Source organism: Oncorhynchus clarkii, chromosome 32 (genome assembly GCF_045791955.1).
Source record: "Oncorhynchus clarkii lewisi isolate Uvic-CL-2024 chromosome 32, UVic_Ocla_1.0, whole genome shotgun sequence".
NCBI classification, from domain to species: Eukaryota; Metazoa; Chordata; class Actinopteri; order Salmoniformes; family Salmonidae; genus Oncorhynchus; species Oncorhynchus clarkii.
Genome location: NC_092178.1, coordinates 19,051,610 through 19,077,484, shown reverse-complemented (window position 1 = coordinate 19,077,484; position 25,875 = coordinate 19,051,610). Strand labels below are relative to the sequence as shown.

General features: G+C 42.6%; 1 protein-coding gene across 3 annotated transcripts in view; it reads left to right on the top strand.

Annotated features, from left to right (window-relative positions):
* LOC139392197 (CUB and sushi domain-containing protein 3-like) overlaps nucleotides 1–25,875 on the top strand; it is a 634,291-nt gene that overhangs the window by 334,456 nt on the left and 273,960 nt on the right. For all 3 annotated transcript variants that reach the window (XM_071139991.1, XM_071139990.1, XM_071139989.1), the window contains exon 10: nucleotides 11,786–11,907. In XM_071139991.1, the coding sequence (XP_070996092.1) occupies nucleotides 11,786–11,907 (122 nt within the window). The remainder of the gene's footprint in view (nucleotides 1–11,785; nucleotides 11,908–25,875) is intronic.

Here is a 25,875-nt window from a genome sequence, read left to right as displayed (position 1 = left end):
ACCTTAATGTGGAGAACGGGCTCGTGGTAATGACTGGAGCGGAATCTGTGGAATGGAATCAAATACATCAAACACATGGTTTCCAGGTGTTTGATGCCATTCCATTTTCACGTTCCGGCCATTATTATGAGCCATTCTCCCCTCAGCAGCCTCCACTGGTGTATACAGTACCATTCAAAAGTTTGGACACACCTACTCATTCAAGGGTTTTTCTTTATTTTACTATTTTCTACATTGTAGAATAATAGTGAAGACATCAAATCTGTGAAATAACACATATAGAATCATGTAGTAACCAAAACAGTGTTAAACAAATATATTTTATATTGAGATCCTTCAAAGTAGCCACCCCTTGCCTTGGCATTCTCTCAACCAGCTTCACCTGGAATGCTTTCCCAGCAGTCTTAAAGGAGTTCCCACATATGCTGAGCACTTGTTGGCTGCTTTTTCTTCACTCTGTGGTCCAACTCATCCCAAACCATCTCAATTGGGTTGAGGTCAGGTGATTGTGGATGCCAGGTCATCTGATGCAGCACTTCATCACTCTCCTTCTTGGTCAAATAGCCCTTACACAGCCTGGAGGTGTGTTTTGGGTCATTGTCCTGTTGAAAAACAAATGATGGGGGCCTCCCGAGTGGCGCAGTGGTTAAGGGCGCTGTGCCATCAGAGTCCCTGGGTTCGCGCCCAGGCTCTGTCGTAACCGGCCGCGACCGGGAGGTCCGTGGGGCGACGCACAATTGGCCTAGCGTCGCCCGGGTTAGGGAGGGCTTGGGCGGTAGGAGTGTCCTTGTCTCATCGCGCACCAGCGACTCCTGTGGCGGGCTGGGCGCAGTGTACGCTAACCAAGGTGGCCGGGTGCACAGTGTTTACTCTGGCTGCCGGGTTGGATGTGCGCTGTGTTAAGAAGCAGTGCGGCTTGGTTGGGTTGTGTATCGGAGGACGCATGACTTTCAACCTTCGTCTCTCCCGAGCCCGTATGGGAGTTGTAGCGATGAGACAAGATAGTAGCTACTACAACACTTGGATACCACGAAATTGGGGAGAAAAAGGGGTAAAATTCAAAAAATAAATAAAAAATAAATGATAGTCCCACTAAGTGCAAACCAGATGGGATGGAATATCGCTGCAGAATGCCATGCTGTGACTTGAATTCTAAATAAATCACAAACAGCGTCACCAGCACACCATCACACCTCTTCCTCCATGCTTCACGGTGGGAACCACACATACGGAGATCATCCGTTCACCTATTCTGCGTCTCACAAAGACACAGCTATTGGAACCAAAATTCAAAAATTTGGATGCATTTGAATTTTCCACTGGTCTAATGTCCATTGCTCATGTTTCTTGGCCCGGGTAAGTCTCTTCTTATTATTGTTGTCCTTTAGTAGTGGTTTCTTTGCAGCAATTCGACCATTAAGGCCTGATTCACGCAGTCTCCTCGGAACAGTTGATGTTGAGATGTCTGTTACTTGAACTCTGTGAAGCATTTATTTGGGGATTAATTTCTGAGGCTGGTAACTCTAATGAATTTATCCTCTGCAGCAGAGGTAACTCTGGGTATTCCTTTCCTGTGGCGGTCCTCATGAGAGCCAGTTAACTCTAATGAACTTATCCTCTGCAGCAGAGGTAACTCTGGGTATTCCTTTCCTGTGGCGGTCCTCATGAGAGCCAGTTTCATCATAGAGCTGGATGGTTTTTGAAACTGTACTTGAAGAAACTTTAAAATTCCTTGACATTTTCCAGATTGACTGACCTTCATGTCGTAAAGTAATGATGGACTGTCATTTCTCTTTGCTTATTTTTATTTAACCAAGTAAGTTGACTGAGAACACATTCTCACTTGCAGCAACAACCTGGTGAATAGTTACAGGGGCAAGATGAATAAACCAATTGTAAGCTGGGGGTGATTAGGTGACCGTATGAGTGCCAGATTGGGAATTTAGCCAGGACACCAGGGTTCAAACCCTTACTCTTACAATAAGTGTCATGGGATCTTTTGTGACCACAAAGAGTCAGGACACCCATTTAACATCCCAGCAGAAAGACAACACCCCAATGTCCCAATCACTGCCCTGAGGCATTGGGGTATTTTTTTAGACCAGAGGAAAGGGTGCCTCATACTGGCCCTCCAACACCACTTCCAGCAGCATCTGGTCTCCCATCCAGGGATTGACCAGGACCAACCTTGCTTAGCTTCAGAAGCAAGCCAGCAGTGGGATGGATGCAGGGTGGTATGCTGCTGGCGTGCAGGGTGGTATGCTGCTATTTGAGCTGTTCTTGCCATAATATGGACTTGGTCTTTTACCAAGTAGGGCTATCTTCTGTATACCACCCCTACCTCGTCACAACACTGATTGGCTCGAACGCATTAAGAAGGAAAGAAATTCCACAAATGAACTTTTATCAAGGCACACCTGCTAATTGAAATGCACCTCATGAAGCTGGTTGAGAGAATGCCAAGAGTGTGCAAAGTTGTCATGAAGGTAAAGTGTGGCTACTTTGAAGAATCTCAAATATATAGTATATTTTGAGTTGTTTAACACCTTTTTGGTTACTACATGATTCCATATGTGTTATTTAATTGTTTTGATGTCTTCACTATTATTCTACAATGTAGAAAATAGTAAAAATAAAGAAAAACCTTGAATGAGTAGGTGTGTCCAAACGTTTGACTGGTACTGTACATATTTACATAATGGTAATAACACTGCTGCCATAACTGTCCTGTGTATAGTTAGGGAGACCACCACTAGCTGTAAATGATGTATGATAAGTTTTACTGCGGACAGTATTACAAATTACACCTTGAAATGGGCAGGCAATGTTCCGCAGCCACTTTCCGTGTGTGTATGTGTGTGTGTTGGGCGAACATGCGTGCTTGTACCGGCTTGCCTCCTTGTGTGTGTGCGTGTGTGTCTCTCCCTGTTCGTGTTTGTCGGTGTGTGAGACCAGTGTACTCCTGTTTGGAAGGGAAAAAGGCAAAGTACCTTGGGTCAGGGTTAATGATGTCATTGATCATTCTCAGTGGCCATTGTTTTTTAGGTTACTTTGTACCTCCCGTTCCTCCGAGTCGCCAATCAGACCAGCTAATCTTTATTCTCTCTGCTGAATTGGCTCGTTTTCCCCCAGCGGAAGGTCAGCCTGAATGCTGGCGGACATAAAACACCAACAATAGGATAGAAAACAAGTAAAACATGTGCAGGGTGTTTTATCAACGGCAAACGACTAATTATCTTGATGTCTTCAAGTGTAGGCTTATCTCCCTGGCTTGGCTTGGCATCCCTGACTGGGAGAGCTGGGTTTGTGAAAGTTCACCATTAAAATACTGTAGACAATAACAAAAAGAGGAGGATCCGCAATCTGGATCTCTGAACTGTTAATTTGCCTAACAAAAAAAACCTGGAAAAAACAAGGGACTTAAGGACAACCAAAGTCAGATTTCAGAGACTTTATTTTGCCTCTCCCAGCACGCATGATGCCATTATCCCTCAGTGTTAGATGAACCAGAGAGTATAGCCCTGTCTTGTCCCTCTTGTGAAATCATGTTTCTTGTTTGTGAAGGTGGGGGTTAGAAAGGTAATGAATTGTTTGCTCACCATCGTGTCCCGTAATTGTATAGATAATTTCTATCTGGCTGCTCGGCGTGCTTGCTATATGTTACGTCATGCACCCAGCAGGGAGAGCCAAGGCTCTTCATTTAGTAAGCAGCAATTGAGCTGTCAGTCCATGGAACACAGGCATGCCTAGATCTACGTCCCCTACATAGAATGCAGAATCTGTTTCACTGAGGCCTAGCTGACACTGTCCGCCCCCAAAACTGAATGGTTACAAATCCCATACGTTGTTGTCACGATGTACATGTGGAGAAGCTAGCTAGTGAGACTGACTTTGAGGACTTTTTAATACCACTCTTAGGCCATCACTTTAGTGATACTGTTTATGTTGTGTTGACTACAGTGACAGAGATAGAGAGGTCAAAAAGAGAAATAAATTGAGAGTGAGAGAGAGAGAAAGAGAGAAAGTGACAAACAGACTGAAATAGTGAACGAGAGAGAGAAAGAGAGATGGAAAGGGAGACAAATAGAGAATCAAAGATGGAGACAAAAGACACAGGGAGTGAGGGAGGTTAAGGGCTCATGCCTTTATTACTTGACCACTACTGTGGTACAGTGAGACAGGAGTGGGTGTGAGGTGTTAGTGTGTAATCGGGTGTGTAAGCACCATGTTACCAGACACTGTGTGAGGTCTGTGTCTCTTTCTCCGGCGCCCTGCAGGCTATCAGGCCAGCTGCCTTCACCACTGGGTGAGATCTCTGTCTACTATCAGGCCAGCTGCCTTCACCACTGGGTGAGATCTCAGTCTACTATCAGGCTAGCTGCCTTCACCACTGGGTGAGATCTCTGTCTACTATCAGGCCAGCTGCCTTCACCACTGGGTGAGATCTCTGTCTACTATCTGGCCAGCTGCCTTCACCACTGGGTGAGATCTCTGTCTACTATCAGGCCAGCTGCCTTCACCACTGGGTGAGATCTCTGTCTACTATCAGGCCAGCTGCCTTCACCACTGGGTGAGATCTCTGTCTACTATCAAGCCAGCTGCCTTCACCACTGGGTGAGATCTCTGTCTACTATCAGGCCAGCTGCCTTCACCACTGGGTGAGATCTCTGTCTACTATCAGGCCAGCTGCCTTCACCACTGGGTGAGATCTCTGTCTACTATCAGGCCAGCTGCCTTCACCACTGGGTGAGATCTCTGTCTACTTTTAGGCCAGCTGCCTTCACCACTGGGTGAGATCTCTGTCTACTTTCAGGCCAGCTGCCTTCACCACTGGGTGAGATCTCTGTCTACTTTCAGGCCAGCTGCCTTCACCACTGGGTTCCAGGAGCACTGAGGACAAGACTCCCCATGGTGGAGACATACACGGATGCATCAACAGACACATGCTTAAACAGAGACACACACAAAATCATACATACACAGATTCACCTCTCTCTGTCTCTCTGTCTCTCTCTGTCTCTCTCTCTCTCTCTCCCTCACACACACACACACACACATATATACAAAAACAATAAACAAACATGCAGACACAAACAAACATGCAGACATACTTACACATTAAATTTAAATAAATGAATTAGGCCCAAATTTATGGATTTCACATGACTGGGAACAGGGTTGGGGAGTAACGGATTACATGTAATCTGTTACATGTAAGGGATTACAAAAAAACAGTAACTGGAATCTGTTCCGTTACCAGCAAAAATCATTTTTGACACTTCTCTGTTTTCTCAATGACATTTAAATCAGCATTGAAAAAAAGAGCAAGTTTAAGTTTGTTTCACCTAAGCGAGTCTGACCACAAGTCAGAGGCCACTATGATGACACACCAAATGTGTTTGATCAAGAGCAAGAATAGGATTTTGTAGGCTACAGTCCAAGCCATGTCTTCCAATGGTGCGACTCCTTTCGGCATCCGAAGATTATCCAACATGAATAAACGCTTGGAGGTAAGGATGACAGCAGTGGTGTAGTCTACAGCGATATGGATATGAATTGATGTGAATCACACTGCCGCTCTCTCATTTAGCTATTTGCGCCTTACGGATTTTGGTTGTTATGGATGGCTGTTCTCAAATCCAAATGGACACATGCTCAAAATCGCACCCTTTTCCTAGATCCATTTTTGGATTTGTAAATTATATATACTAAATATATACACTACCGTTCAAAAGTTTGGGGACACTTAGAAATGTCCTTGTTTTTGAAAGAAAAGCACATTTTTTGTCCACTAAAATAACATCAAATTGATCAGAAATACAGTGTAGACATTGTTAATGTTGTAAATGACTATTGTAGCTGAAAACGTCTGATTTTTAATGGAATATCTACATAGGCGAACAGAGTCCCATTATCAGCAACCATCACTCCTGTGTTCCAATGGCACGATGTATTAGCTAATCTAAGTTTATAATTTTAAAAGGCTAATTGGTCATTAGAAAAGCCTTTTGCAATTATGTTAGCGCAGCTGGAAACATTTCTGCTAATTAAAGAAGCAATAAAACGGGCCTTTAGACTAGTTGAGTATCTGGAGCGTCAGCATTTGTGGGTTCGATTACAGGCTCAAATGCCCAGAAACAAAGAACTTTCTTCTGAAACTCGTCAGTCTATTCTTGTTCTGAAAAATGAAGGCTATTCCATGTGAGAAACTGCCAAGAAACTGAAGATCTTGCTCAACGCTGTGTACTACTCCCTTCACAGAACAGCATAAACTGGCTCTAACCAGAATAGAAAGAGTAGTGGGAGGCCCCGGTGTACAACTGAGCAAGAGGACAAGTACATTAGAGTCTCTAGTTTGAGAAACAGACGCCTCACAAGTCCTCAACTGGCAGCTTCATTAAATAATACCCGCAAAACACTAGTCTCAACATCAACAGTGAAGAGGCGACCCCGGGATGCTGGCCTTCTAGGCAGAGTTGCAAATTAAAAGCCATATCTCAGACTGGCCAATAAAAAGAAAGGATTAAGATGGGAAAAATAAAATGTATTTAATCACTTCTTTAATCAGCTCCGATACTGTTGTTGGGAGAGAGGGAACACAGACAGGCAAACACACATATGCAGGCACATGCACGCATGCATGCACGCACACAAACACACACACACACACACACACACACACACACACACACACACACACACACACACACACACACACACACACACACACACACACACACACAGGAGTGTTACTACAAGGTATACTGTTGAAACACATGAAGTATAGGCCTATCTGTGCACATTAAACAGTAATTAAAAACAGATTCCCACTAGGACCATGTGATATTGGAATATAGGGCTTTTTTAACACAACAAAGCCAAATACTGTAAATGAACTGAAAGTATTGATGTACCGCTAATGTGTGTTATTGAACTACAAACATCTTATACCTCAAAATACATCTGCAAGTAATCTCATCTTTGATTTTCCTACACAGTAAAAAAAAAAAAGCCTGGTTTGAAAGGCCTTCGATTTGTTTGAAGCTCAAACTCGGGGCTCGGTTGAGATAATCTGATATCATTCAGAGGAAATGGTTCCAGAAACTATTCACCCTGTTCAGATGAACACAAACACGATCCAAACAAAATTGCAATGATATGTATGATATTCTGAAATGGGCATGTTTCCCACTACACGTTACAGAGAAATAAGTCATAACATAAAAGGTATAAAGTCATTGTTTTCTTGTTGGCATCTCTTAGCTCTATTCAAATAGAATACCTTCTCCACTGCCATCATCACAGTTAAAATCATCAGGGCCCGTATTTATAAAGAGTCTCAGAGTAGGAGTGCTGATCTAGGGCTCCCGAGTGGCACAGCAATCTAAGGCACTGCATCTCAATGCTAGAGGTGTCACTACAGGCCCTGGTTTGATTCCAGGCCGTATGAGGCTTATTTAATCAGCACAACAGTTTTCAGCTGCGCTAACATAATTGCAAAAGGGTTTTCTAATGATAAATTTGCCTTTTAAAATGATAAACTTGGATTAACTAACACAACGTACCATTGGAACATAGGACTGATGCTTGCTGATAATGGGCCTCTGTACGCCTATGTAGATATTCCATTAAAATTCAGCCGTTTCCAGCTACAATAGTCATTTACAACATTAGCAATGTCTACGCTGTATTTCTGATCAATTTGATGTTACTTTAATGGACAAAAAATGTACTTATCTTTCTTGAACGGTAGTGTATGTGTATATATATCCATTGATTATTGAAGAATGTAACTTAGAAATGCCTCATGAGTTTAGTTCAACTGTCACACTCCATGAGAACCCAAAATATAATCTTGTTTTTCTCCAATGTTTGTTCAAATTGTAAATGTAAACAAACACTGAATAGACTTGGTTGAAACAATATTTTTGATATCAATATTAATATCCATAGCTATGTCTATTAATCTGAGAGTGAGCACATTTCTCCAGGCCAATCCCTCAGTTTTGTTTTACCAAAACAGGCAGGGTGGGGATTTTGATATTGTTTCATCTGTGGATGTGCCCTTTAAATATCTGCACATTATCAAGATATCCAAGTGTCACCAACAGAAAGGTAAACGATAGTCCTATTGCGCTTGCACATATGACATTCATTTTTCACATGTAAATAGCACTTTTCAGTAGTGCTCAAAGCATGGCATTCCATGAGCGCAGCATTTGTTTTTCAACTTGAATCAACGAGCTCAATCAGTCCTCCATGACAACAAAGTAGGGCTGGCTAATAAGTCCTTAGTTTTGGGGTCATGCTCAAGTAAAACAATTTGGCTAATCTATACTTTCATATTTCAAAGTCCTAATCTTGAAGATCAAGGGGTATGAAATATATTGGAATGACTGTAATTATGATAGACTTTGGTTTTTAATGTAAAGATATAATTGAAAGCGATGGGTTCGAAGAAGTCTACATAACCAACCCATTAAGTAAAATTTAACAACGATATATGGCCAGATATGTCAACTTTAACATGGATTTATCCTGCAATAGATGTCGTTCAATTGATAACAATTGTCTTCTTCTAATGCCTGTTAAGGGGAAAGTCATCTACATGTAATCAGATTACGTTACTGAGTTTGGGTAATCCAAAAGTTACTTTACTGATTACAGTTTTGGACAGGTAACTAGTAACTGTAACGGATTACATTTAGAAAGTAACCTACCCAACCCTGACTCGGAATACAGATATGCATTTGTTGGTCACAGATACCTTAAAAGAAATGGGCCTCACAATTGGCCACAGAATCTCATCACGGTATTTCTGTGGATTCTAATTTCCATCGATAGTATGAAATTGTGTTCATGGTCCGTAGCTTATGCCTGCCCATACCATAACCCCACTGTCACCAAGGGGTACTCTATTCACAAAGTTGACATCAGCAAACCGCTCACCCACACGACGCCATACACGTGGTCTGAGGTTGTGAGGCCGGTTGGACATACTGCCAAATTCTTTAAAACGATGTTGGAGGCGTCTTATGGTAGAGAAATTAACATTTAATTCTCTGGCAACAGCTCTGGTGGACATGCCAATTGCACGCTCCTTCAACACTTGAGTTATCTGTGGCATTGTGTTATGTGACAAAACTGCACATTTAAGAGTGGCCTTTTCTTGTCCCCAGCACAAGGTGCACATGTGTAATGATCATCCTGTTTAATCAGCTTCTTGAAATGATGCATATAGAAAATTACAGGGATCTTTTATTTCAGCTCATGAAACATGGGACCAACACTTTACATTTTGCATTTATATTGTTGTTCAGTGTACATACACACAAGCTGGCATATGTAGAAACAGAGAGAGAGAGAGAGAGAGAGAGAGACACACACACACACACACACACATATACCATGTTCCACAGCACCATACTGTCACAGAATAAATCCCCTGATTCTCACCTCCCTCCCTGAGCCCATTGTGTATGTTTGTTCCCTGTGTTTGTGTCACAATCCCCCGATCCCGTCACACCTCCACCCACCCACCCACCCACCTCTCCTCCCCTCCCTTCCTCTACGGCACTTTCTTTCTCACCGTGGTACCCTGACCTTTAGCTGGCCACTAAATCACTGGCTGGCTGTCACCCACATGTCTGTTTGTTCCTGCGGCTAAAGGCTGTACAAACTAATTAAGGAAGATGCCACTTGAAATCATGCAGAAAATTGCCTAGATCTATATTTTCAGGACAGCCCAAGGGTATGCAGAGTTAATCATGAATTTCAATTTAACTATTCATTGGTGCTCTGTTTTCTCTCTCTCTCTCTCTCTCCCCTACTCTCTCTCTCTCTCTCTCTCTCTCTCTCTCTCTCTCTCTCTCTCTATCGAGGGCTCTGTCTGTATCTCTTTCTCTCTCTCTTTTTCGGTGCGGATCTGTTATTTCTCTCCCAAGATGAGATTGTAATAGGAAGTGTGCTGCGTTTATTAAACAAATGAAGACTAATTAGCAAAGTCGTATTGAGAAGAAGAAATCTTATTCCCCTTACAGACACACAATGGAAATGTCATTGCTCTCATAGCTAAGGCTGATGAGATAGTTGATCGACTACATGTCTATTATTTCCTGTATTTTAAACATTAGTGTGGGGATTGGATGAATAAAGAGCCCGGTGACATTTGTTTTATTGTAGCCCACCAGCTCAAGGATATTACATAACCTCCAAAGTGACAGTCGTTCACATCTCTTATTATGAGGACGACTCAGACATTATAAATACCCAGGAATGACATTCTCTGCTTGCTCATTGGCTTGTAGTATTACTGAAACACTTCCTCATCTCTCCTGGGTTAATCCTATTGAAATAGAATGAATCATGTTAATAAAGCAGAGACTGAATGGGACACTTTCTACTTTTACTTCCTGCTTTAATCCTATGAGTACACTCAAAGTGGCTGCTAGTCCACACATTATGGCATCATTGACTTGAATGGGGAGGCCCGTTTTACTCATTGTAGTTATGTGGTTGATACCGGAAGTACTCCATGTCTGGCCCTGGATGTCAAATCTATGTTTGAAATTCAATGGAATCTGCCATAGCAATGGTAACAAGGTACCTACAAACTACTGCCCACACATAAAGGGGAAACATCTACCAGTGAAGGGAGTCTACGTGGTAGATGAAGTAGCAGTAGTGGTATTTGATATTACCCAAAACCATTTTTGGACTTTATCTGACCTCTTGTGTAAATGGACCCCAATGTAAGGTTTCTTGAATTAACCCAAGTGGTTTAAAGTTTCTGCGTTATGTGTGACCGTATAGTGCACTGTATTCAAGGCTACTTGGGATGTTGTTTGTGCCAGTGACTTTCTGAGCAGACCAGCAGAGTGTGGATTATACCTGAGGGGTCTACAGAGTCATCGGTGTTGCCACCTTGCTACATACAGAAATAATGACTTATTTATTTTCAAAAGCAATCAAGATGTCAGAGACTGATGATAAAACCTGATGTCTATAGTATGTAATAGGAAAGGTATGGGCCCTGTTCAAAAGTATTGCACTAAAGAGGGAATAGGGTGCCATTTGAGACTCCATCACAACACTGTCACTTTGGCATCGTCGCTGATGAACGGCACCAATAACAAAGACTTTATAGTCATAGTACTGTCCTGTTCCAGATGAATATTCCAGAAACTCTTTTCTAGCTGTGTTAGCCGCAAGCCCGGTAATCTTTCATGGCTGTCAGTGCATTTGGAAGACAGGCAGGACAGACGGGACACAGACAAGCCGTGTCTGTATTTAACAAATAATGACTGGTGTTTCTCCATTAAGATAATGAATAAGGCCTTGGTGTTTTTTTTTCATTTGCACAGAGTTTAACTTGTTCAGCTGTCATGAAATGAGTCATCTGAGTATAAAATGATATTGCTAATTCATGACAACAGAAACCCTGGCCTTAAATGACTTGTTCTAGTTCAGATAGCAGCAGGCTCTATTGAGAATATGTTGAAGTATAATTATTTTGAATTATTTTTGAATAATTCATAGTTGAATATAGCCCAAGCAAAGGGGCCCTGGTGTCTTGACGATATTTCATTAATACGAGCATTCAATGTGAGCCAAATCAATACAGCTAAAGCGACTACCTACACATGCACGTAATCACACACACACAGCATTTGGCAAAATCTGTCTCCAATTAACCACAACTTTTGTGTTTGTCAGGTTGATAAATGTCAGGCTCCAAATGAATAACCTTCCTTAATTTCTTTATTTTTCTCTTTCTCTTTCACAGTGAAAACATGCGGCTCTAACCTTCAAGGTCCTTCTGGTACATTCACTTCGCCCAACTTCCCCATCCAGTATGAGTCCAACGCTCAGTGTGTCTGGATACTCACGGCCACCAACCCCAACAAGGTAGGCCAGACTTTACTACTGTTCAGTCCATCCACTGTCACACTGCTAGCCGAGAGAGAGAGAGAGAGAGAGAGAGAGAGAGAGAGAGAGAGAGAGAGAAGCTAGGCCGCCGATACTACCGTACTGTCACAGTCCTCAAGTCCAGAACAGACTATGGGAGGTGCATAGTACTACATAGAGCCAAGACTACATAGAACTCAATTCGATATCAAGTAACTCATACAAGCAGTAAAATCAGATTTTAAAAAACAGATAAAAATACACCTTATGGAACAGCAGTGACTGTGAAGAGACACACACACTGGCACATACACATGCATGCACACACACACACACGTAGACATGGATTTTATATTGTAGATACACTATATATACAAAAATATTTGTGGTTACGGTTAATTCAGCCACACCCGATGCTGACAGGTGTATAAAATTGAGCACACCACCATGCAATCTCCATAGACAAACATTGGCAGTAAAATAGCCTTACTGAAGAGCTCAGTGACTTTCAACTGGCACTGTCATAGGATGCCATCTTTCCAACAAGTCAGTTCGTCAAATTTTTGCCCTGCTAGAGCTGCCTCGGGTCAGCTGTAAGTGCTGTTGTTGTGAAGTGAAAGCATCTAGGAGCAACAACGGCTCAGCCGCAAAGTGGTAGGCTACACAAGCTCACAGAACGGGGCCGCCAAGTGCTGAAGTGCGTAACGTGTAAAAATTGTCTGTCCTCGGTTGCAACACTCACTGCAACATCAGTGCAAGAACTGTTCATCGGGAGCTTCATGAAATGGGTTTCCATGGCCGAGCAGCCGCACACAAGCCTAAGATCACAATGCGCAATAACAAGCGTCAGCTGGAGTGGTATAAAGCTCGGCGCCGTTGGCAGTCCGACGAACAAATCTGGGTTTGGCAGATGCCAGGAGAACGCTACCTGCCCCAATGTAGTGCAATTGTAAAGTTTGGTGGAGGAATAATATTGGTCTGGGGCTGCTTTTCATGGTTTGGGCTTGGCCCCTTAGTTCCAGTGAAGGGAAACGTTAATGCTACAGCATACAATAACATTCTAGACCATTCTGTGCTTCCAACTTTGTGGCAACAGTTTGGGGAAGGCCCTTTCCTGTTTCAGTATGACAATGCCCCCGTGCACAAAGTGAGGTCCATATGGAAATGGTTTGTCGAGATTGGTGTGGAAGAACTTGACTGGCCTGCACAGAGCCCTGACCTCAACCCCATCAAACACCTTTGGGTTGAATTGGAACGCTGACTTCGAGCCAGGCGTAGTGTCCGACCTCACTAATGCTCTTGTGGCTGAATGGAAGCAAGTCCCCGCAGCAATGTTCCAACATCTAGTGGAAAGCCTCCCCAGAAGAGTGGTGGCTGTTTTAGCGGCAAACGGGGGATGAGCAGGTGTCCACATACTTTTGGTCATGTAGTGTATGTGGTAGTAATGGCCTAAGGTCACACACTTAATGTGTTGTGAAATCTGTTGTGAAATACAAAATAATGTTTTTAAAATTGTATAACTGCCTCAATTTTACTTGACCCCAGGAAGAGTATCTGCTGCCTTGGCAGGATCTAATGGGGATCCATAATAAATATAAATACAAATGCAGCTAACCGACTCCCCATAAAACCCGTTGGGCCAATGAATGTCAATGAATGTCAATGATGAACACCAGCAAGTGCAATATAAGGTCGATGGTGTCAATGATTGTTTATAGTCACCCCTTACAGAACCAAATACTCTGGTCATTTCAATTGCTCTCAACGAGCAATCTGCAGGGAGAGAGGGAGAGGTAAAGGGAGACAGAGAGGAAGGGTGGTTTCATTGAATGGGATGCATGGATGATAGCAGTGGTGATAAGATGACAATGCCAATGAGTGTCAGGTTGGACAGCCTGTGAAGATAATGGATTACAGTACAATAGGTTGTATCTGACAGAGGGCTTTTCTCATTGATCTTTTTGCTAGAAGGTAAACAAGAAAAAAAAAATCTGAAACAACATACTTTTTTGACAGGCATATTTTATAGTTTCGAAAAAGACCACCCGGTGTTTGTTCTTTTCTTTTGAATGAGGATTAAATTAAAGACACTGTACTGTAATATAATATTAATCCTACAAAAAACTGTTTTTATTATTTATTATTTAATGCTCTACAGTCCCAGCCCTAGCTTCTGAGAGGATTATCAGTCAGTGATCACATCCCAAATGCACCTTATTCCCTATATAGTGCACTCCTTTTTACCAGGGCCAATTGGGAATAGGGTGCCATTTGGGACACAGTAAAGGTCCAGTAAAGGGAACGTGAAGGGGTGAGCTGCCACTACCGCTGCATACCTCCTCACATCCTCTTCCTCCCCCTCCTGCTCTATGATTTTTATTCCAGCCTCACTGCCTACATCTCTCAGGGTCGCCTGCCTGCCGAGATGTTGTTGAGCCTAAGCAAACATGTTCTCTGGCTCATGCAGCCGTAACCCGCGCCTCCTGGCCTCCCATATGATCTGCCTCTGCCTTCTTTCTTTCTTTTTTCTTTCTTTCTTTCTTTCTTTCTTTATTTATTTCTTTCTTTCTTTCTTTCTTTCTCTCTCTCTCTCTCTCCTCTGCCCTCTCTCTCCCTCTCCTCTGCCCTCGCTCTCGCCTCTGCCCTCTCTCTCTCTCTCTCTCCTCTGCCCTCTCTCTCTCTCTCGCCTCTGCCCTCTCTCTCTCTCTCTCGCCTCTGCCCTCTCTCTCTCTCTCTCGCCTCTGCCCTCTCTCTCTCTCTCCTCTGCCCTCTCTCTCTCTCTCTCTCTCCTCTGCCCTCTCTCTCTCTCTCCTCTGCCCTCTCTCTCTCTCTCGCCTCTGCCCTCTCTCTCTCTCTCTCTCTCTCTCTCTCTCTCCTCTGCCCTCTCTCTCTCTCGCCTCTGCCCCCTCTCTCTCTCTCTCTCTCTCTCTCTCTCTCTCTCTCTGCCCTCTCTCTCGCCTCTGCCCTCTCTCTCTCTCTCCTCTGCCCTCTCTCTCTCTCGCCTCTGCCCTCTCTCTCTCTCTCTCTCTCTCTCTCCTCTGCCACCTCTCTCTCTCTCTCTCTCGCCTCTGCCCTCTCTCTCTCTCTCCTCTGCCCTCTCTCTCTCTCTCTCTCGCCTCTGCCCTCTCTCTCTCTCTCTCTCCTCTGCCCTCTCTCTCTCTCTCTCTCGCCTCTGCCCTCTCTCTCTCTCCTCTCTCCTCCTCCTTTCACAACATCATCCCGGCTGAACAGTACATGCAGTGGTGCCTCAAGGCCCGACAAGCTTTTTTTATGTGGGGCTGGATGATGGTATTTGCTAGTTACTGTAGTTATATTGGTGGCAGGTGTCTCTTTTTATTTGTGGTGTTCCTCCTTTTATGGCTGTGCTTGAGATTAATCCACTGCTTTGATATGTGCTCACTAGAGCGCTGCAGTGTGTGTGTGTGTGTGTGTGTGTGTGTGTGTGTGTGTGTGTGTGTGTGTGTGTGTGTGTGTGTGTGTGTGTGTGTGTTTGTGTGTGTGTGTGTGTTTGTGTGTGTGTGTGTGTTTGTGTGTGTGTGTGTGTGTGTGTGTGTGTGTGTGTGTGTGTGTGTGTGTGTGTGTGTGCCTTAATGTGAGTGTCTGAATGGGTGTTTGTGTGTGTTTTTGCGTGCATATGTGTATGTGCGTGTGCATATGTTTGTCCTCCAGAAGGTTGGTGATTGGGGGGGTCGAGGGTTCTTCTGGTTTTATGGGGTCATACACTGTGCTGCTGTTCCCACACTGTGGCTCTGCAGTCTGTTCACCTCTGAGGTGTGCTCAGGAAGGAGAGAGAGAGTGGCAGAGAGAGTGAGAGAGAGAAAGAAAGAGAGAGGCAGAAAGAGAGAGAGAGAGAGACTGAATGAAAGAGTGAGCGAGTGAGGGTGGACGGAAGGAAGAGAGAGTGGAGGAGGGCTGTCATAGAGGGGAAGGAGGGGCCATCTACAGGGAGCTGTTAGTGATGAACACACACAGCAGCCCCACATGGCATCTGGATTGATTTAGCTCATATCCACATTTGTAATAAAAGAGGATGGCGGAACCCTGCGATCGCTGTCTCCCAAGACCCAGGGGCTGCAGCATGCCTCGTAATTGATATGAGTAGTGACATCTATTTATCCACAGGCGATGACTGGAGGATTCAGGTACAATTAAACATGTCACTACCCAGAGCAAATATCAAACAGCAGCGCCCTTAACAGAGCAGAATAAGGGCGATAAAATATTCATATGGAACATCCAACCAGAATGAATCACCAGGCAGACTAAAGTTCGTATGTAGTCTTAGTTCTAGAGATATGTATTCATTGATGTTATCTTTGAACTCTCTTAGAAAAAAGGGTTCCGAAAGGGTTATTCGACTGTCCCCATAGGAGAACCCTGATGGTTCCAAGTAGAACCTTTTGTGGAAAGGGTTCTACTTGGAACACAAAACTGTTATACCTGGAACCAAAAATAGTTCTTCAAAGGGTTATCCTATGGGGACAGCCAAATAACCCTTTTAGGTTCTAGATAGCACCTAGCACCTAAAAGGGAAAAACAAACAGTAGTCTGTTGGACAAATATGTACATATTAGCTGAATTACTGAATACGCAGGCCCCATATGCCATAAACAGTACCTTCAGAAAGTATTAATTTACATAAGTAATCACAACCCTGAGTCAGTACATGTCAGAATCCCCTTCGGCAGCAACTACAGGTGTGAGTCTTTCTGGGTAAGTCTCTAAGAGTTTTGCACACCTGGATTGTAAAATATTTGTACATTATTCTTCAAGCTCTGTGAGGTTGGTTGTTGATCATTGCTAGACAGCCATTTTCAAGTCTTGTCATATATTTTCAAGCCGATATAATTCAAAACTGTAACTATGCCACTCAGGAACATTCAATGTCATCTTGGTAAGAAACTCCAGTGTATATTTGAAACTGACAACTTCGATTCAGTCTTTCAGTGCATTTGGAAAGTATTCAGACCCCTTGACTTTTTCCACATTTTGTTACGTTACAGCCTTACTCTAAAATGTATTATAATTGTTGTTTTTCCTCATCTATCATCAGTACACACAATACCCCATAATGGCAAAGCAAATACAGGTTTTTAGAAATTGTCGCAAATACATTTAAAAAATAACTGAAATATATTTGAAGTCGGAAGTTTACATACACCTTAGCCAAACATATTTAAACTCAGTTTTTCACAATTCCTGACATTTATTCCTAGTAAAAATGTCCTGTCTTAGGTCAGTTAGGATCACCACTTTATTTTAAGACTGTGAATTGTCAGAATAATAGTAGAGAGTGATTTATTTCAGCTTTTATTTCTTTCATCACATTCCCAGTGGGTCAGAAGTTTACATACACTCAATTAGTATTTGGTAGCAGTGACTTTAAATTGTTTAACTTGGGTCAAAAATTTTGGATAGCCTTTCACAAGCTTCCCACAATAAGTTGGGGGAATTTTGGCCCATTCCTCCTGACAGAGCTGGTGTAACTGAATCAGGTTTGGAGGCCTCCTTGCTCGCACATACATTTTCTATAGGATTTAGGTCAGGGCTTTGTGATGGCCACTCCAATACCTTGACTTTGTTGTCCTTAAGCCATTTTGCCACAACTTTGGAAGTATGCTTGGTGTCATTGTCCATTTAGAAGTCCCTCCTGCAGCAAAGCACCCCCACAACATGATGCTGACACCCCCGTGCTTCACGGTTGGGATGGTGTTCTTTCGCTTGCAAGCGCCCCCCTTTTTCCTCTAAACACAACGATGGTCATTATGGCCAAACAGTTCTATTTTTGTTTCATCCGACCAGAGGACATTTCTCCAAAAAGTACGATCTTTGTCCCCATGTGCAGTTGCAAACCGTAGGTTGGCTTTTTTATGGAAGTTTTGGAGCAGTGGCTTCTTCATTGCTGAGCGGCCTTTCATGTTATGTTGATATAGGACATGTTTTACTGTGGATATAGATACTTTTGTACCTGTTTCCTCCAGCATCTTATCAAGGTCCTTTGCTGTTGTTCTGGGATTGCACTTTTCGCACCAAAGTGCGTTCATCTCTGCTTCCTGAGAGGTATGACGGCTGCGTGGTCCCATGGTGTTTATACTTGCATACTATTGTTTGTACAGATGAACGTGGTACCTTCAGCCGTTTGGAAATTGCTCCCAAGGATGAACCAGACTTGTGGAGTCTACAATTATTTTTCTGAGGTCTTGGCAGACTTTCCCCATAATGTCAAGCAAAGAGGCACTGCGTTTAAAGGTAGGCAATTGACAATTGACTCAATTGACTCAAATGATGTCAATTAGACTATCAGATGCTTCTAAAGCCATACTTTTCTGGAATATTCCAATCTGTTTAAAGGCACAGTCAATTTAATGTATGTAAACTTATGACCCACTGGAATTGTGATACAGTGAATTACAAGTGAAATAATCTGTCTGTAAACAATTGATTGAAAAATTACTTGTGTCATGCACAAAGTAGATGTCCTAACTGACTTGCCAAAACTATAGTTTGTTAACAAGAAATTTGTGTAGTGGTTGAAAATGAGTTTTAATGACTCCAACCTAAGTGTATGTAAACTTCCCACTTCAACTGTAACATTTACATACGTATTCAGAACCTTTACTCAGTACTTTGTTGAAGCACCTTTGGCAGTGATTACAGCCTCGAGTCTTATTGGGTATGACGCTACAAGCTTGGCACACCTGTATTTGGGGAGTTTCTCCTATTCTTCTCTGCATATTCTCTCAAACTCTATCATTTTGAGTGAGAAGTGTATATGCACAGCGATTTTCAGGTATCTCCCGAGATGTTCGATCGGGTTCAAGTCCCGGCTCTGGCTGGCCCACTCAAGGACATTCAGAGACTTGTCCTGAAGCCATTCCTGCATTGTACTGGCTGTGTGCTTAGGGTCTTTGTCCTGTTGGAAGGTGAACCTTCGCCTCAGTTTGAGGTCCTGAGCACTCTGGAGCAGGTTTTCATTAAGGATCTCTCTATACTTTCCTCCATTCATCTGTCCCTTGATCCTGACAAGTCTCCCAGTCCCTGCCGATGAAAAACATCCCCAAAGAATGATGCTGCCACCACCATGCTTCATCTCAGAGATGGTGCCAGGTTTCCTCCAGACGTGACATTTGACATTCAGGCCAAAGAGTTCAATCTTGGTTTCATCAGACCAGAGAGTCTTGTTTCTCATGGTCTGAGTCCTTTAGGTGCCTTTTGGAAAACTCCAAGCGGGCACAGGTGGACTCAAATCCAGTTGTAGAAACATCTCATGGATGATCAATGGAAACAGGATGCACCTGGGCTCAATTTCGAGTCTCATAGCAATATTCATGACTACTTATTTAAGTAAGGTATTTCTGTTTTCTATTTGTAATACATTTGCAATTATGTCTGAAAACCTGTTCTCGCTTTGTCATTATGGAGTATTGTGTGTAGATTGATGAGGGAAAAAAAATATTTAATCAATTTTAGAATAAGGTTGTAATTTAACAAATTGTGGAAAAAGTCAAGGGGTCTGAATACTTTCCGAATGTACTATATGAAGCATTTTGAAATTGTGTTTTTTTACATTGGATAAAAGTAGAGACTCAGAGCTACAAAATGGTATATCATCAAATCAAACTTTATTTGCAACATGCCCTGAATACAACAAGTGTAGACTTCACCTTGAAATGCTTACTTACAAGCCCTTAACAAACAGTGCAGATCAAGAAGATATTTACCAAATAGGCTAAAATAAAAAGTAATAATAAAAAGTAACACAATAAAAATAACAATAATGAGGCTATATACAGAAGGACACCGGTACCGAGTCAGTGTGCAGGGGCACAGGCTAGGAAGCTTGGCCCCAGTGATGTACTGGGCCTTTCGCATCTGTAGCGCCTTACGGTCAGATGCCGAGCAGTTGCCATACAAGGCAGTGATGCAACCGGTCAGGATGCTCTCCCAGATCCTTTTGACTGTCTTGGTATTTTTTAAAAACAGTTTTGAAGAAGGTGGTAGGGATAGGATTGATAAGGCAGGTAGAAGGCTTAAATTGTGTTGTCACTTTCCTGAGCATGTCTTTGTCAACCAGGGAAAATAAATCCATGTTGGATAGCTAGCTGACATCAGCCTATAACTAGCAATGCAAATTGATTTCTGAAATACGAATATTACCACACAGATCATACATGTAACGTTAGCTAGCAAGCCAGCAAGCTAACATTCACTAGCTAGCTAACAGTACACTATAACTTCAAATGAAAATGGCTTTCTGCCGATGACAAGCATAATCATAACATGATGCAGCCACGACCATGCTTGAAAATATGAGGAGTGGTACTCAGTGATGTCATGTGTTGGATTTGCCCCAAACATAATGCTTTGTATTCAGGACATAAAGTGAATTTCTTGGCCACATTTTTTTCAGTTTTACTTTAGTGTCTTATTGCAAACAGTAGCTACAATGTTGTTGCTCCATCCTCAGTTTTCTCCCATCACAGCTATTGAATTATGTAACTGTTTTAAAGTCACCATTGGCCTCATGTTGAAATCCCTGAGTGGTTTCCTTCCCCTCCGGCAACTGAGTTAGGAAGGACGCCTGTATCTTTGTAGTGACTGGGTGTATTGATACACCATCCAAAGTGTAATTAATAACTTCACCATGCTAAAAAGGATATTCAAAAGGGATGTTCAATGTCAGAGGCATTGGAAAACATTCCTGGTCTTTGTGGTTGAATCGAAGTTTGAAATTCTCTGCTTGACTGAGTGACCTTACAGACAATTGCATGTGTTGGGTACAGAGATGCGGTAGTCATTTAGAAATGTGTTAAACACCATTGTTGCATACAGAGTGAGTCCATGCAACTTATTATGTGACTTGTTAAGCACATTTTTACTCCTGAACTTACTTAGGCTTGCCTTAACAAAGGGGTTGAATACTTACTGACTCAAGACATTTCAGCTTTTCATTTCACTTTGACATTATGCGGTGTTGTGTGTAGGGCAGTGACACAAAATGTATATTAATCCATTATAAATGCAGGCTGTAATACAACAGAATATGGAAAGACCTGGGCACAAACACATCGAGCGTTTGCTTAATTCTGAGGAAAGAAAGAGAGAGGGGTTTACACATGGGACTATTCCATTGACTCCGTTGTGCCAGGCAAGCTCAAGCAAGCACAGCTACATTTTTTGAAAGTGTTACTGTCCTGTCATAAATTAGGAGAACAAACCAACTTCTCCTTATCACCTACTGACATTCTCTGCACCTGACACCTCCGCTCGTCCATAAATACGTTCTAGAACCATCTGGAGTGCAGCCGAACTCATTGAGACTGTAGTCCAGTCTACAGGTACAGAAGCTAGCAGCACCTCTGACACACTAAGAATCAGACCGAAATTGAATACTCTCTGTTCTTCTTCCTTTCCCTGAGATAATCACTGATCTTTACATTGATTTCAACAGTCATGTCAGATCTGTGATTACCTCAAGAAAGGAAGAAGCCACCCACAAGCACTCCAGTTTATTAGATGATAATACCAATGCACAATGACAGGGTCCCTAGCAAGGGCCAGGAACATAAAACCTAAAAGGGCCTCGAGGTTCAGTCCTGTCAGTTCATTTTTCCTCCAATGTTATATTTTAAGAAACTCAAAAAATGTTCAAAAGCCTGTTATGAAATTGTTTGGACATATTCCCATGGCGATGATGGATGGAAGGTAGCATGAAAGCCTTGTGGGCCATAGAGATGTTTTCTTCCTTCCCTCCATTTTGAATGGTCTGGGACTGAGCCAGAACAACTGTGGAAAGTTATTTTTGTTTTCCCGCTGCCAGTTTTTGTCATGTTGTTTTCAATAAATCTAGAGCTTTTTTATTGAGTTTTCTGAAAGAGTTTAAATGTTTTAAGACTAAGTGGGCCAGGTCATTTCAATGAGTGTCAAAGATAAACACAAGCAAGCGCAATATAAATAGCCAGACTGCTAAATAGTCAATGAAGGGTACCCAAACTATCTGCACTGACTATAACAACATTTGATTTGATAAGGTCAATGGTGTCAATGATAGTTCATGGTCACCAATTACTCTGGTCATTTACTTAGTCTTTCGACAACATTAAAACACAACACACATCCTTTAAGATCTCAGAAAACTGTAAGGGCTTGTTTCCCAGACCCAGAATAAGCCTAGTACTTGACTTCCAATGGAAATTCTCCATGAAGCATGCTTTTTAGCCCAGGAATAGGCTTAAACTGGATCCGGGAAACCTAATTCTACCTCAAGTACTTGGTAATATTTGTTAACAAATACAGAGTCTAATTTTCAAACCTTGAGGCCTTATTGCTCCTTATTCTATATTATAGAATGAATTTCTGATAAACCATCTTGTAACGGCTGTTGGAAGGAGAGGACCAAAGCGCAGCGTGGTAGGCGTTCATACTTTATTTGAACTGAACACTGAAATAACAAAAATAACAAAGAGAATGAACGAAAACCAAAACAGCCCTGTCAGGTGCAGAAAGACACAAAACAGAAAAGAACTACCCACAAAACACAGGTGGGAAAAGGCTACCTAAGTATGGATCTCAATCAGAGACAACGATAGACAGCTGCCTCTGATTGAGAACCACACCCGGCCAAACACACAGAAACATAGAACACAAAAACATAGAATGCCCACCCCAACTCACACCCTGACCAAACCAAAATAGAGACATAAAAAGGATCTCTAAGGTCAGGGCGTGACACATCTTGTATTCTTAATTAAAGAAATTCCTTCTCTAAAAACATGTAATGAGCTTCAGATCACTACACTGTAAAAAAAAAAAAAAAAAAAAAAAAAACAAGACAGGCACTTGAGGGAAAAGGGGAAGGGTTTCCTATAGAAACGTTGTCACACTCTCTCGGTGGCAGTTAGAGCCCGATGCCTTCTTCCTTGAGGTAAGAGATGGGTAATCGCTGCTTACAGCACCAAACGTTATTGCTTCATTTATTTTTGGCAGACACAATTTCAGAGCATAAATTTTTTACATTGCGTTCCCTGTTTTAACCTTGCTGGGAGAGTATTGCAGGTTGTCGTGCCTTAATTCAATTTGGAGACCTTAGTCCACCCCTCCCTCTCTCTCTCTCGCTCTCTAACTCTCGCTCTCTCTCTCGCTTTCTCTCTCTGCTGCGGCTCTCTTGCGATGTTTTAAACAGCCGTCCTGCTTCTGCCAGTTTAGAGCCGCATACAACGTCATTGCTGCAGCAAGGCCTTTCCTTTGCAGATGGCGTCTTGCCACGGCTATGTTACAACAGTTATCGTATTGCCTGTTAAGTGTGTGCTAACAGTCCAAATGTATCACATTCTATTATATCCATCACAATCAGTTGCTAGTCAAATCAAATCAAATCAAATGTATTTATATTGCCCTTCGTACATCAGCTGATATCTCAAAGTGCTGTACAGAAACCCAGCCTAAAACCCCAAACAGCAAGCAATGCAGGTGTAGAAGCACGGTGGCTAGGAAAAACTCCCTAGAAAGGCCAAAACCAAGAAACCTAGAGAGGAACCAGGCTATGTGGGGTGGCCAGTCCTCTTCTGGATGTGCCGGGTGGAGATTATAACAGAACATGACCAAGATGTTCAAATGTTCATAAATGACCAAGATGGTCCAATAATAATAAGGCAGAACAGTTGAAACTGGAGCAGCAGCACGGCCAGGTGGACTGGGGACAGCAAGGAGTCATCATGTCAGTTAGTCCTGAGGCATGGTCCTAGGGCTCAGGTCCTCCGAGAGAGAGAAAGAAAGAGAGAAAGAGAGAATTAGAGAGAGCACACTTAAATTCACACGGGACACCGAATAGGACAGGAGAAGTACCCCAGATATAACAAACTGACCCTAGCCCCCCGACACATAAACTACTGCAGCATAAATACTGGAGGCTGAGATATGAGGGGTCAGGAGACACTGTGGCCCCATCCGAGGACACCCCCAGACAGGGCCAAACAGGAAGGATATAACCCCACCCACTTTGCCAAAGCACAGCCCCCACACCACTAGAGGGATATCTTCAACCACCAACTTACCATCCTGAGACAAGGCTGAGTATAGCCCAGAAAGATCTCCGCCACAGCACAACCCAAGGGGGGGCGCCCTTGTGTATTACTGTGTATTACTGTGTAATGCTTGAAGGACAAGAGTCAGAGTACTCATACTGTAGGTTCTCTCCTTCCTTCTGAAGTGTACACTAGTTCACTACTTACTCTCCACAAACATAAAAGCATTGGTTTGGTGAAGTGAACAAGTGCACACTTTGGGAGGAAGGAGAGATAATTGGGAGATAGCCATAGACTTACTCGTCCTGTTTCTTCCCCCTTCATCAGAGTAGCTATGACATATGCAAATGTATATCAGTAATCTAGCCTCTACTTGTAGGAAGCGCTCCATCCAGCACAAATCCAATCATGTTACATCACCTCATTGGTCTGGCTCCAGAGATTGATGGTTTGTTGAATATCATCATTAGAGAAAGCAGTTAAAGGCATACTGTATTTCAGGATTTTGGCTGTGGGGATCTTTATCTACTTCCCGAGAGTCAGATGAACTCATGGATACCATTTGTATGTATCTGTGTGCAATTTAAAGGAAGTCGCTATTACTTGCACAATTGCTAACTAGCATTAGCGCTAATGAATGGAAGTCTACGGGTATCTGACTGGAAGTCTATGGGGATCTACTAGCATGCTAGTAGATACTCATAGACTTCCAGTCATTGTCTCGCAAAACTACTTCTAACTTCCTTAATACTGTACACAGACATAGAAATGGTATCCACACGTTCATTTGACTCTGGGGGAAGTAGATAAAGGGCCCTCATTTGTCAAAATCCCAAAGTCGTCTTTTAAGGTGAAAGTGAAACATTTTTCTATTATATTATGTAACACTCTTTAGAGACGGAGGATTTGACTTTGGCTGTTTCCTAATTGCCACATTCACTATTGTCACTTTCTCCAATTAGAGGAGAAAGCGTTGAGGAACTACCGTAAAACTTAAATTAAACAAAAAGTCCCTTTTAATAGCTGGGCAACTGCACACATTTCAGCAAATAAACAGCTGTTACATTAAATATTTCAGTAATGCCTCGAAGAACTGATGACAATGTTCTGTTTTTATCACAATTAAGAAACTGCTAGCCATTGTCAGATGAAATAAAGAGTTAACAATGATGATGAAAGAAAATAGGGCTAGAGGATAGATGATTCCTGCATTGGAAGACTTGAGATAGTGATGACAAACTTTGTTGGGAACCAACTGGAAGATGTTAATGTACAGCTCAGTAAGTCCTGGTAATCCGATCAGCACACTACCTTTGAAACCAGCTTTACATGATCCATAGGGCACCAAACATCTTTAAACACACACCTCTGCCAACCTCTGCCAACCTTTACTCTCTTCTGAAAATGTTCCAAGGGAAAGAGGATGTGTAACTCTCATTCTCATGCCTGGCTTGTGATTGGCAGATCAGAGCCCTGAAGTGCTAGTGGCTTGTGGGAAGTAAAAAAAAAAGACTTCCCCCGGGAGTTGAAACGCATGCCGACACATTTTTGATGTTTTTGAAGTTAAAATTGAATATTGAATCTTGAGACTCAAAGGCCTCCCTGTGGCAAGGCAGATTGTGATAATGTAAATATTATTATCAGTTCCTCTGATCACTCTTCCTTAGTCCTTAAAAAACCTGTTGATGCCAGGAGTTCCTCTAGAGGAACGCCACCCCCCACGTTCAGCTGGAACGGTGGCGCATGGAACGCAAAAATATTCTTAGAAATATTTAACCTCCACACATTAACAAGTCCAATAGCTCAAATGAAAGATAAACACCTTGTTCATCTACCCAGCATGTCAGATTTTTCAATGTTTTACGGCGAAAACACACCACATATTTATATTAGACCACCACCGAAACCAAGACAAGAGGCAGCCATTTTGTCCCAGAAAATATAA